The following is a 12485-nucleotide window of genomic DNA, read 5'->3' as shown; positions in this document are numbered from 1 at the left end:
AAATCATATCAATATTTGGAAGATCTACATACCTCAGTGAACTAATAACGTTCAAATGTGGGTAAAAACCCATCAAAGGGCATGACAGACCAACTGATTTTAATAAAGAAGAGTAAACAGATTCACGGAGCCTGCATGACAACTAACCTTTATATTATGAATATGTTTTAACTCTGCCTAGTATTGAATAGCATTTGGTATGCTCTGGTTTATTCACTTGTTTATTTTTCTTTCCTGACTGGAATAAGAACTGTATGAGGGAAGAATTTTGCCTCTTTCCTTTATCATTATACTCCTCGAGCTTGGAGTAATACATGGCATGGAGCAGACGCTCCATAATGATGTTTGGCATTATAAATACAAGTTGGAACAGTGTTTAGCCCTTATAGTCTGGAGATTCAAGAATTTCTAATGATTTCAGGGGAAAAAAAGGTATAAGACATATGGTAATCAGAATAAATTTTAAAACATTTTTATACATAAATACCTAACCCAGAGGGATTAGTAGGTAAGAAATTGTGTGGCCAACCCCAAAGCCAGAAGTTTGAGTCCATTAACTGCTCTATGGGAGAAAGCTAGGCAATCTCTGCTCTATGTAATTTACAGCCTCTGAAATAGCTGGAAAATCAACTCTGATTTGATTTTGACTCAGTGACAATGAACAATAAATTATATATTTTATGTATGTGAAGAGGTGTCCCTAGTTTGTCAATGAGATGAGATACAGTTAGCTTACAATTGATTACTAACACGATTTGAAACGCCCAACAGTTTACCCCCAGCTTTTAAGTAAATCAAACACTTACCCACCAGGACCAAACCAACTTTTAAATACAATGGCCTGCCCACCAGATCATGATTGTCTTCATAAGAGGCTTCCCATCAAAGCTGATTGTAAACGAGATCAAGTGTAGTTCATCAAAATCCTATGCACTTTGTAACCAGGGACTCAAACTCCAATTTCATTGTCATCTAGTGGATTCCAACTCACGGAGACTTTATAGTACTAAGTCAAACTACCCCATAAGGTTTCCAAAGCTTTTCGGAAGCAGACCTTCTCATCCTTCTCCCTCAGAGTGGCTGGCAGACTTTTCAGTTCGTGGTCAATTCTTAACTGACCGCATCACCAGGGCTGCTTAACCAGAGACTCACTCAAAATTCAAATGCATTGCTTTGGAGTCAGAGCTGACTACTAACTCAGACCCATCACTGGATTTCTGAGGCTATAAAATGTGTGGGAGGAGAATGTTCCTGTTTCTGCTGCTGGATTCGAACTACCAGACAAGGAAGGCCTTCGGGTTAGCAGCACAACTTCCTACAGACTAGGCCCCAGAGCTCCCTATGTGAAACAGCATGGCTAGAGGATGCCTCTATGGTGTGATGAATTTTTTTTAACCTAGCAAAGCTATGTTTACAACCTATTTCCTCTAGATTATTTATATAATTAAAAATACAATTTCAGGATAAGAATAAATATGGATCTTTTCCAGTCAGTTGGCTAGGAAGTAGTCCTCCCGATTTCATGGCACAACATGATGAGCACATCCAGAGCTGTTTATCGAGAAAAACATGATCCATCATAGTGTAGAAATTATCAAACAATATCACTAATATCACACACAAGGAAAATCCTGCTAAAGGTTATCCAAAAACAACTGGAACAGTACATGGACAGAAAACTGTCAGAAGTGTAAGCTGGGTTTGGAGGAGGCCATGGCACTAGGGACATCATGTTGTTGTTGTTATTATGTGCCATTGAGCCACCTGGAACTAATATCAAATCTATATAAAATAGCTCTGAACTCTGATCTATCCTGACTCTGACAAACCTAATGCCATTGTCCCAGTTAAGTGTCAATCCATCTCATCTGGGATCTTCCTCAACTATGTTGTCCCTCCACCCTTCCAAGTATGATGTCTATCTACAAGAACATGAGATGGAGCTTCAAATTCCTTGCCTCCAAGAAGAGACTTGGTTTCACCCTCTCCAGGACAGACCTATTCGTTCTCCTGTTTCACCCTCTACAAGACAGACCTATTTGTTTTCCTGGTGGTCCATTGTCAAATTACTTAATGGAGAACAATGTGTAGCAAAGAAGCAAAATCATAATACTAGAAGCCAAATTCTAATCTAAAATAAATTGAATTATGTAGGAAAAAAAATACAATTCCATATGCAGCTATATAAACTGGATATAGACAACAAAAGAAATGGTTTTCATTCAAGGTCAGCCAAAAATTTTTAACATCCTTGGTGGGATTTTTGGTATTGGTCTTCATTGGGGAAGAAATTGGTGTTGATTTATGTAATCTCCAAAATTCATCCTGATAATTACATTCCATGACAGTCTAGGTAGAGGGAGGGAAAATATCTGTATAGTGTTTCAAAAGTTTGCTTCTTATTTTGTTAATTTTACCTATTCATCTACTGAAGATGAGAAATGTATTTGATGTCATCCTCCATTATAAAAAATATCTTCCAATTGTGTTCCAAAATTCATTTCACGAATAGAAAGATACGTATTGGTTGCCTTTACTGTTTTAAAACAGCATTTAATTTGGTGGCCTAGTGGGTAAGAATAGCACTCTCAATTCAAAGGCACGTGGTTCAAATTCACTAGCTGCTCCTGGGAAGAAAGATGAATAATCTCCACACATGTACTGAATGAAAGGTCTGCTATAAGATGGTTTTGATACAAGGAGATATAATAAAAGCAACAAATTAAGAAAATCCACAGCCAAACATATACCAATTTAACTGTTCCTTTGCAATCAACATATACTTACTGCTATCTAGTTTTTGTACATGTTTTACATATACAAAAAAAAAACTAGATAGTAGTGAGTATATGTTGATTGCAAAGGAACAGTTAAATTGTTATATGTTTGGCTGTGGATTTTCTTAAAATCTGTGGATCTGTGTCGATCATAACAAACTGTGGCTGACTCTGAGAAGAATGGGAATCCCAGAACACTTGATCGTTCTAATGCGAAACTTATACTGGGACAGGAGGCAGTCGTCAGAACAGAGCAAGGGAACACTGCATGGTTCAAAATTGGGAAGGGCGTACGCCAGGGATGCATCCTATCTCCATACCTTTTCAACCTATATGCAGAACAGATTATCCAGGAGGCTGGGCTCTATGAGGAGAAATGTGGGGTCAAGATTGGTGGACGATTTATCAACAATCTGCGTTATGCGGATGACACAACCCTGCTTGTTGAAACTGAGGAGGACCTGAAGCACCTGCTGCAGAGTGTCAAGGACTGCAGCCTACAATATGGATTGAGGCTCAATGTCAAGAAGACTAAGATTCTCACCACTGGACCAATTGGCAGCATCAGGATGGATGGTGAAGAGATTGAGATTGTACACAGCTTTAGTTTGCTTGGCTCCATAGTCAACAGTCTTGGCACCAGCAGCCAGGAAATTAAAAGGCGCATTGCCATGGGAAAGTCTGCTATTAGGGACCTCTCCAAGGTGCTGAAGAGCAGTGGTGTCTCTCTGGAGACTAAGGTGCGTCTGATACAGGCCATGGTCTTTGCTATCACTTGTTATGCATCAGAGAGTTGGACAATGTCTAAGGAGGATAGAAGGAGAATTGATGCCTTTGAGCTGTGGTGCTGGAGAAGAGTATTGAGAATACCATGGACTGCTAGGAAAACAAACAGATTTGTCCTGGAGAGGGTTAAACTGGGTGGCTCCTTGGAGGCAAGGATTCTGAGGCTCCGTCTAACTTACTTTGGACATGTTGTGAGGAGAGACCGGTCCTTAGAGAGGGACATCATGCTTGGAAGGGTGGAGGGACGGCACAGGAGAGGAAGGCCCTCTATGAGGTGGATTGATTCAGTGACTGGGATAATTGGGATGGGAGTGTCAGAGACAGTGCGATTGGCACAGGACAGAGCAGAGTTTAGGGATGTTGTACATAGGGTCGCTATGAGTCGCAGGCAACTCGACAGCGCATAACAACAACATCTAGTTTTTAGGGAGCTCTGGTGGCCTACTGGCAAGAGGCTGTGCGGCAATCTCTAAGGCAAACAATAGTTCCAGGCCACTAAATGCTTCACTGGAGATGGCTGGGCAATCTCTTCCTGTGTGATTAATTGCCTCTGAAAACCTGCTGGAGGGTCAACTATGGGTCAGTTCCGACTCTATAGTACACAACAAAACCACTTAGCTTTTAGCTAAACCTCTTATTGTTGCTGTCACTCTAACACCATATGTTGTGAAGAGATTGCCCATCCTTCTCCTGTGGGGCAGGTGATGGCTTGCCTTTCTATTACAACACAGCTTCTTAGCACTAGGCCACCTGAGTCACTAGGAAAGAGACTAGAGAATCTAACGTATGCTCGTTTTTTTCTGTCTTTATAATCATCCTTCTCTAAGCATGAAGACTCTTAGTAATTACAGCAATCTTAATCTTAGGTATAGAAAGGAAGAACTACAAACCATCTTTTAAAAAAATCAGCCAATGAAAAATCCCTAGGAAATGCAATAATCCTATCTCACTGTGCATGGAGTCGCCATGAGTTGAGAACAAGATCACTGGAAACTGGTTGGGTTTTTTTGTTTGTTTGTTTTTGTTTTTGTTTTTTTTAATGAAAACATAGGGGCTACTTGGGAGGAGCAAGCGAGCGAGCAGCCTTACCTTTTACCGTCACGTGGACGCTCTGGCTGGTGGAGAGCTGCGGCTGGACCAGGACGTTGCACGTGTACTCCCCCTCGTCTACTTCCTTTTGTACATCTGAGAGTTTGAGGGTTCCATTGTTCTCAAATGCCACTTGGCGGTGGTTAAAAGGAAGCAGATTAGAGTTCTTGTACCATTTAATGGAGTAATATGGGTAGCCAATCACACGACAGTGAATGTATGTATCCCGTCCTGCTATTGCTGTGATATTTTTCATTGGTCTTATGCTCGCAGGCCCTGGAGAGACATAAAGAAACTCTTGAAAATAATTGAAGGGTACATTTCACGTGGGGAAAATGGGTATATTTTGCCTGGAAAAAGCAGGTTGTTTTCATGGAAGCACATCTTTACAAGTATTTTTAAAAACCCAAAATTCTATATTGACATTTATTCAAAGAAGTTCTTATTTCAAAGAAACTGAGAAGAGTGTACCACTTATTAACTAGTTTTCTTAAAATGTTTTGACTTGCCAAATAAAAGGCAATTTAACCAATAAACATGTAACTAGTCTACACTGGGAAGTCATGCTTGTGTGAAAACACTGGCCATAATTGATAAACTGCTTAAGTCTTTCTAGAAAATATATTATGACGATGGAGTTTATGCCATGTTGCACTACGAATGTTGGTTAAAAACCATGTACATAAAGGCTTACCATGAATGTAGTAAAACAGAAGAGATGACGGAAGGGGCATGCAGAGCAAAAACCAAGAAAGAAAAGATCAAGTGGGAAAATCTAAGAGTTAAAAAAAGATACAAAGAAACAAGCTGACTAAATAAACTGAAATGCCATTTCCAACATTAACCCAATCAGTGCCATTCCGGAGTCGGAAGGAAACAGTAGGAAATGGGAAGCAACAGATCATCCGTTCTGGCATTCCAAGACTCAGTTCGGTGCATGCAGAAACCTCCTTCTCCACTACAATGAGTCATGTGTGTTTTTTTTTGAGGAGCTGATTTGACAAGCACCTCTTACGTTTATTCGAGCCTGGTACAGGACGACTCCCGCCGAGTTGTTGGCAGTACAGCGATAGACTCCCCCATCGCGGACCTGAGAGCTGGAGATGTTCAGGTAGCTGACCACGTTGCCCTCTGATGTGATCATCTGGCTGATGCGATGACCGCCTCCCTTGAGGATCGGGTCATCGTCCAGGGTCCACGTGATCGTGGGCAATGGGGTTCCCTTTACATTGCACATGAGGGAAACGGGTTCGGCTGGACTCACTACTTTTTCACTAAAGGCAGAAATAATTTTGGGAGTTCCATCTGCAGAAAGACAAATTACGGCAGAAAGTGGCAAATACAAATCACTAAACAAATGTCAAGTACATTTAGTTAATGATCAAGACACAGATGCAGTGGCTACCAAGTATGTCTGGCTTTACTAGAGGAGCTAAAATTGCATGCAGATAATAAGATTTCAAATTCCACATGAATAATAAGATTTTCAATATTTTCAAAATAGGTAAATACAATACCAGCAAGACTTAATGCACCACAACTACATTTCCAAATGTCATAATAAAAAAAATAATAGTGTAACTCAGATGTTCATAGTTAGCCATGCCAGCTTCTAACAAGATTACAATTCAAAACTATATCCACACCCAAAATTGTAAACATAAAGGAAATCCATACACCAAAGTGAATTTGTCTTTGTACTTCCTTCTCACGCTAATTCCTTAAGTGTTACTCATTCAGCAATTGTGTAGAGCAATAAAACAAATAAGAAACTGACGATCTCACCTTCATGATTTTCTCAAAAGAAAAAATACTTTGTTGTTTCAAGGATAAATGGTCAGTGCATATAAAAGTACATGAAGGCTCTGAGAATGAATAATGTTGGCCCTATGAGCATATTCTCTATCTCTCTACATGTAGTTTAAGTACTATGGGTATATAATTCATCATGTACATGGAGATGGAGCTCAGATTGAAATAAAATTATTAGTAATTATGTCAGGAGAACACACACAACTTAAGACTGTTCCATACAAACTGAGGTCTTAATGTGAGAGAGTTTTTCATAGGACCTTCTAAGAATTCTAAAGCATTCAGCAAAAGCAAACCATCACTGTTATTCTATCACTTTTGTGCCCTTTCTTTTCATGTTTTCATATGTCAAATAACATGTTAAATATACTAATATGTTTCATATGTTCTTTCTTTTAATGCTTCCATATGTTTTCCTTCTGGTCAGTTTTTCTACTGTTGGTAAATAGATACAAATATATTAAAGAAATAATGATGTTGTTGTTGTTGTTGTTGTTGTTATGTGCCATCGAGTCGCTTGCAACTCATAACGACCCTACGTACAACAGCCCTAAACTCTGCTCTGTCCTGTGCCAACCGCACTGTCTCTGACACTCCCATCCGGATTATCCCAGTCACTGAATCAATCCATCTCATAGAGGGCCTTTCCCTCCTGCACTGTCTCTCCACCCTCCCAAGCATGATGTCATTCTCCAAGGACCAGTCTCTCTTCACAACATGTCCAAAGTATGTTAGACAGAGTCTCAGAATCTTTGCCTCCAAGGAACCACCCGTTTTAACCCTTTCCAGGATGAATCTGTTTGTTTTCCTAGCATTCCATGGTACTCTCAATACTCTTCTCCAGCACCAAAGCTCAAAGGCATCAATTCTCCTTCTATCCTCCTTCGTCATGTCCAACTCTCTGATGCATAACAAGTGATTGTGAAGACCATGGCCTGTATCAGACACACCTTAGTCTCCAGAGAGACACCATTGCTCTTCAGTACTTTGGAGAGGTCCCTAACAGCAGACTTTCCCATGGCAATGCGCCTTTTAATTTCCTGGCTACTGGTGCCAAGAGTGTTGACTGTGGAACCAAGCAAACTAAAGCTATGAACAATCTCAATCTCTTCACTATCCATCCTGATGCCGCCAATTGGCCCAATGGTCAGAATCTTTGTCTTCTTGACATTGCGCCTCAATCCATATTGGAGACTACAGTCTCTGACCCTCTGCAGCAGGTGCTTCAGATCCTCCTCAGTTTCAGCAAGCAGGGTTGTGTCATCTGCATAACTCAGATTGTTGATAAATCGTCCACCAATCTTGACCCCACATTTCTCCTCAGAGAGCCCAGCCTTCCGGATAATCTGTTCTGCATATAGGTTGAAAAGGTATGGAGATAGGATGCATCCCTGGCATACGCCCTTCCCAATTTTAAACCATGCAGTGTTCCCTTTCTCTGTTCTGATGACTGCCTCCTGGTCCAAGTATAGGTTTCACATTAGAACGATCAAGTGTTCTGGGATTCCCATCTTCTCAGAGACAGCCACAGTTTGTTATGATCCACACAGTCAAACGCCTTTGCATAGTCAATGAAACACAGATAGACATTCCTCTGGTATTCTCTGCTTTTAGCTAAGATCCATCTAACATCAGCTACAATATCCCTAGTATTACGACCCCTTCTAAACCCAGTCTGGACTTCTGGTAGTTCTCTGCTAATGTGCTGTTCCTGTCATTTTTGGATAATCTTCAGTAGAATCTTGCTTGCATGTGAAATCAGTGAGATTGTTCTGTAGTTTCCACATTCTGCTGAGTCACCTTTCTTTGGGATGGGAACAAATATAGATCTCTTCCAGTCAGTTGGCCAAGTGGATTCAGAAGTCAAAAGAAGAAAAGGTACCAATAAGCCTGACTTGTGAGATACATAAATGAACATTGTAGTTTCCTCCCTAAACATTAATAAGTGATTCTGACATAAATGTTCACTTCCAAAGTGGTTTATGGGTCTAACTATAAACAATGTCTAAAAAGGATATTTTTGAGGTTTTTCCTAAAATAATTTTGAACGCATTTAAAATATTTATCAGCTTTTAGATTTTCATTACAAAAGTACTATAAATTTATTATGGAAAAATTAGAAGGTCTAGGTAAACATGCAGGTAGAGGGACAACAAAACTGAGAAGAGCCCGCATTTTGAGCATTTTAAATTCTCCTGACCACAGAATCATTCATCACCCCATAGGCCTGTTTCTGCAACCAGGTGGACCAGCTGAACACTTCATGAGTTGTGGAACCATACGGTCTACCAACATCCATTCTCAAATCCCTTAATTTTAACATCTTCATTATGACTTTATATAGATTCTTCAAATAATTGAAAAAGATTATTTCATCTTCAGCAGAGGAAACTAATGTTCAGCCAGCTGGGGACTTACATTCATAGGTAGTACATGCCGGTGTCCTAGGATAGCAAATATTTTTCTTATGAAAGATGACGAAGTAACTTTATAAGAGTGAAATGAAAGATCTGTGCCAATTGATGTATGGTGTATCTTAACTGAAAGCATGCGGAAGCTAGACAATGAATACAGATGATCGAAGAAGAACTTATGTCTTCAAACGGTGGTGTTGGTGAAAAATATTAAGTATAGTATTGCCTGCAAGAAGGACCAAGAATCTATCTTGGAAGAAGTAGTCAGAATGCTCATTTGCAGTGAAGCAGGTGAAACTGTGTCTCATAGTCTTTGGATGCATTATCACAAAAGATCAGTCTCTGAAGAAGAATATAATCCTGGTTAAAGTACAAGGAACAAAGAACTGGAAGACTCCCACTTCACATAAAACAAAATGGAAATGTTTCCAGTTCCTGGGCCATCTTCACAACTGCTGTTTGACTTGAGTCCATTACTACAGCAATTGTGTCACTCTATCTCATCGAGTCTTCCACTCACTGACTCTTGTTAATCTGTCCCCCTCCAGGTGCTGATGTACCAGAATAAGTGCACTGAAATCTTTCTCAATGTTCTGTAAATGACGAAGGCTTTCATGGACTAATTTTCTGAAACAGGTGACCATCCTTTCTTCCTTAGTATAGCTTAGAACACAAGTTCTGCTGAAAACTGAAATCCATGGGTGACTGACTCTCATGGTATATGAAAATAATGGTGGGAGAGCTTCCAGGATCACTCTAACATGCAAACCACCCCAGTACGACAAATCGATATCTGTCTATGCATTTTTCCCCAGTTACAGTTATTTGTTGGTGAAATTTATATACAGGGAAGTGTACAGATCTTAAATGTACAAACAGATTCATTTTATTAAATATCTATCATTGTGTAATCAAAACATCAAACATGTACATTACCTCAAAAAACTTTCCAAGGACTTCTTTCAATCAATTCCCTACCCAATCTACACAATCACCACTATTCTAATTTCTACCACTATATATATCTTTTGCTTATTCTTATACTTCAAATAATTAAAATTTTATATGTGTGTTGTTGTTATGTGTCATCAAGTTGACTATAACCCATACCAACCCGATAAACCTGAACCTGCCCTTAACCCTGCCCTATCCTGAGCCAATTTCACTGTCTCTGACACACTTGCCCCTATTGCCAAGTCACTGTGTCAATCCACCTCACCCAGGGTCTTCCTCTCCTGTGCTGACTATCCACTGTTCCAAGCATGATGGCCTTTATCAAGGACTGGTCCCTCCTGACAATATGTTCAAAGTATTCAAAATCCTTGCCTCCAAGAAACAAACTTGTTTCACCTTCTCTGGAACAGATCTGTTTATTCTCTTGGCAGACCATAGTATGTTCAATATTCCTCTCCAACACCACCACTCAAAAGCATCAATTCTTCTTCTGTCATCCGTTGTCACTGTCCAAGAGCAAGTCATTGCAAAGACCATGGCCTGAATCAGGCACATTGTGGTCTTTGGACTGACATTGTTGTTCATTAGCACTCAGGAAAGGTGCTCAATAGAATACTTTACTAAAGGAACTAATGTTTTGATTTCCTGACTGCTGATGCCAAGAATGCTTATTGTGGCCTAGAGAAAAATGACATCGCTAACAACTTCAATCTTTTCTCAACCCATCATGCCACTGCCAATGGGCCTGGTGGTGAGAATCTTTATTGTCATGATGCAGTCCATATTGAAGTCTTCAGTTCTTGACCTTCTGTAGCAAAAGCTTCAAGTCCTCCTCAGTTTTGGTGAGCAAGATTGTGTCAACTGCATAACACAACTTGTTAGTATAACACAATCCTGATGCCATATTCTTCTTCTTAAAGTCCAGCCACCCAAATGATCTGTTCTGCTTATAGACTGAAAACGAATGGATAAAAGATACATCTTCGACACACTCCTTTCTTGATTTTGAACTATGCAATGTTTCCTTGCTCTGTCCATATGACAACTTCCTGGTCTACGTATAGGTTTCACATAAACACAATCAACTCTTCTGGGATTCCCATTCTTCTCAATGTTAGCCACAGTTCGTGTGATCCACACAGTCAAATGCCTTTATATAGTCTATAAAACACTAATTGACATCTGGTACTCTCTACTTTCAGCCAAGATTCATCTGACATTGGCAATGACATCCCTAGTGTCGTGGTATGTGTGTGTGTGTGTGTGTGTGTGTGTGTGTGTGTATAGATATATGGATATATATATATATATATATTCTACATTTTTCATTACAGTTAGCAATCAAATTCTCTTTGGAACTGTATTATCCTCTAATCTGCAATACATGTTTTCTCCTTTAATTTGTAACATACTTTATTTTCATTTTGTGGTTTGTTTTCTGTGCTGTTCTTTTAGGAACATAAGCCCATCATTTTATAGTCAGTTGCTTATACTGGCTTTTTCTGATTTTATTCATCGTTAGATACAGGCTGTGCAATTTGACATAAACACTATAGAAGTTAGTTATATTGTTTTTTATGTCTTTGTTGGTTATTTGTATATTTTTTGTTTTAAAATATTTGTAAGTCTTCCCCCCGCATTGTTATACTGAATGTTTTTATTTTGCCTATTTGTTATTGATTTGTAGTTCTTTATGTATTTCCTAAGTACAGATAACCTTAAGTCTTAAATCCAGACATATTTACCAGATTCATTATACACATAGCTATCTATCTATCTGTCTATCTATCATCTATCTATCTAATCTACCTAATCTATCATCTACCTATTATCTATCTCTCTATCTAATCTATCATCTAACTATTATCTATCTATCTATCTAATCTATCTATCTATCTATCATCTATCTACAGTGCATGTGCAGGTATGTGGGAGGTATATCTGTAATATTTTCTCCCAGTCTGTGGTTGTCCCATATTCTTAATTATGGGCTTCATTTTTTACATCTACTGCTTGCTGTATCTTAAGAATTCTGCTTTACTTAAAATTACAGGAAATTCTTACACATTTATTTTAGAAATGTTATTGTTTTGAATTTTACATTAAGGTCTATAATTTATATCAAATTACTTTTTTGAAAAAAGTAGGAATTAATGTTCATTTTGTCAGTCATTTACTTAAATTTCCCAGTACTGTTTGTTGTATTACTTGCTAAATATTGTAATTTTGATAAGCAATTGATCATACATGTATAGGAATATTCCAGTGATCTCTGTTGTTGTTGTTGGTATGTGCCATATATCTTGTTTAATATAACTTTGTAGAAAGCATTGAAACTTGCTTGTATATTTCATCTCCTTTTATTCTTTTCCCCAAGATTATTTGGGTGATTCTTTGTCCGTTACTTTTTAAGTATCTTTGTTAAACTAATTTTAGATTATAGGTGGTCTGTTTATTTGTATAAATTTTATAATAAACGATCTTTGAAAGCTATTGTAATTTTGTTTGGGATTATATTGATTCTTTTAAAAATTATTTCAATAGCAATTTTCAAACCATGAATACAATAAATCTTTCCAATTTTTAAAGGTAATCTCAGTTTTACATTAGGAATATTTTTATGCTATTTTTTAATTTTATTAATTTTCATGAA

General features: G+C 38.5%; 1 protein-coding gene across 1 annotated transcript in view; it reads right to left on the bottom strand.

Annotated features, from left to right (window-relative positions):
- The window catches only part of DSCAM (Down syndrome cell adhesion molecule), an 845501-nt gene that overhangs the window by 347933 nt on the left and 485083 nt on the right, over positions 1-12485 (bottom strand). Inside the window, exons 7-8 of the mRNA XM_006886768.1 lie at positions 5661-5957; positions 4653-4928 (exon numbers count right to left, since the gene is read on the bottom strand). Of these exons, the coding sequence (XP_006886830.1) occupies positions 4653-4928; positions 5661-5957 (573 nt within the window). The remainder of the gene's footprint in view (positions 1-4652; positions 4929-5660; positions 5958-12485) is intronic.

The sequence above is a fragment of the Elephantulus edwardii genome, unplaced genomic scaffold (genome assembly GCF_000299155.1).
Source record: "Elephantulus edwardii isolate Elephantulus edwardi_28Jun2011 unplaced genomic scaffold, EleEdw1.0 scaffold00051, whole genome shotgun sequence".
Taxonomy (NCBI): domain Eukaryota; kingdom Metazoa; phylum Chordata; class Mammalia; order Macroscelidea; family Macroscelididae; genus Elephantulus; species Elephantulus edwardii.
This window is presented reverse-complemented; position numbering and strand designations above follow the sequence as displayed.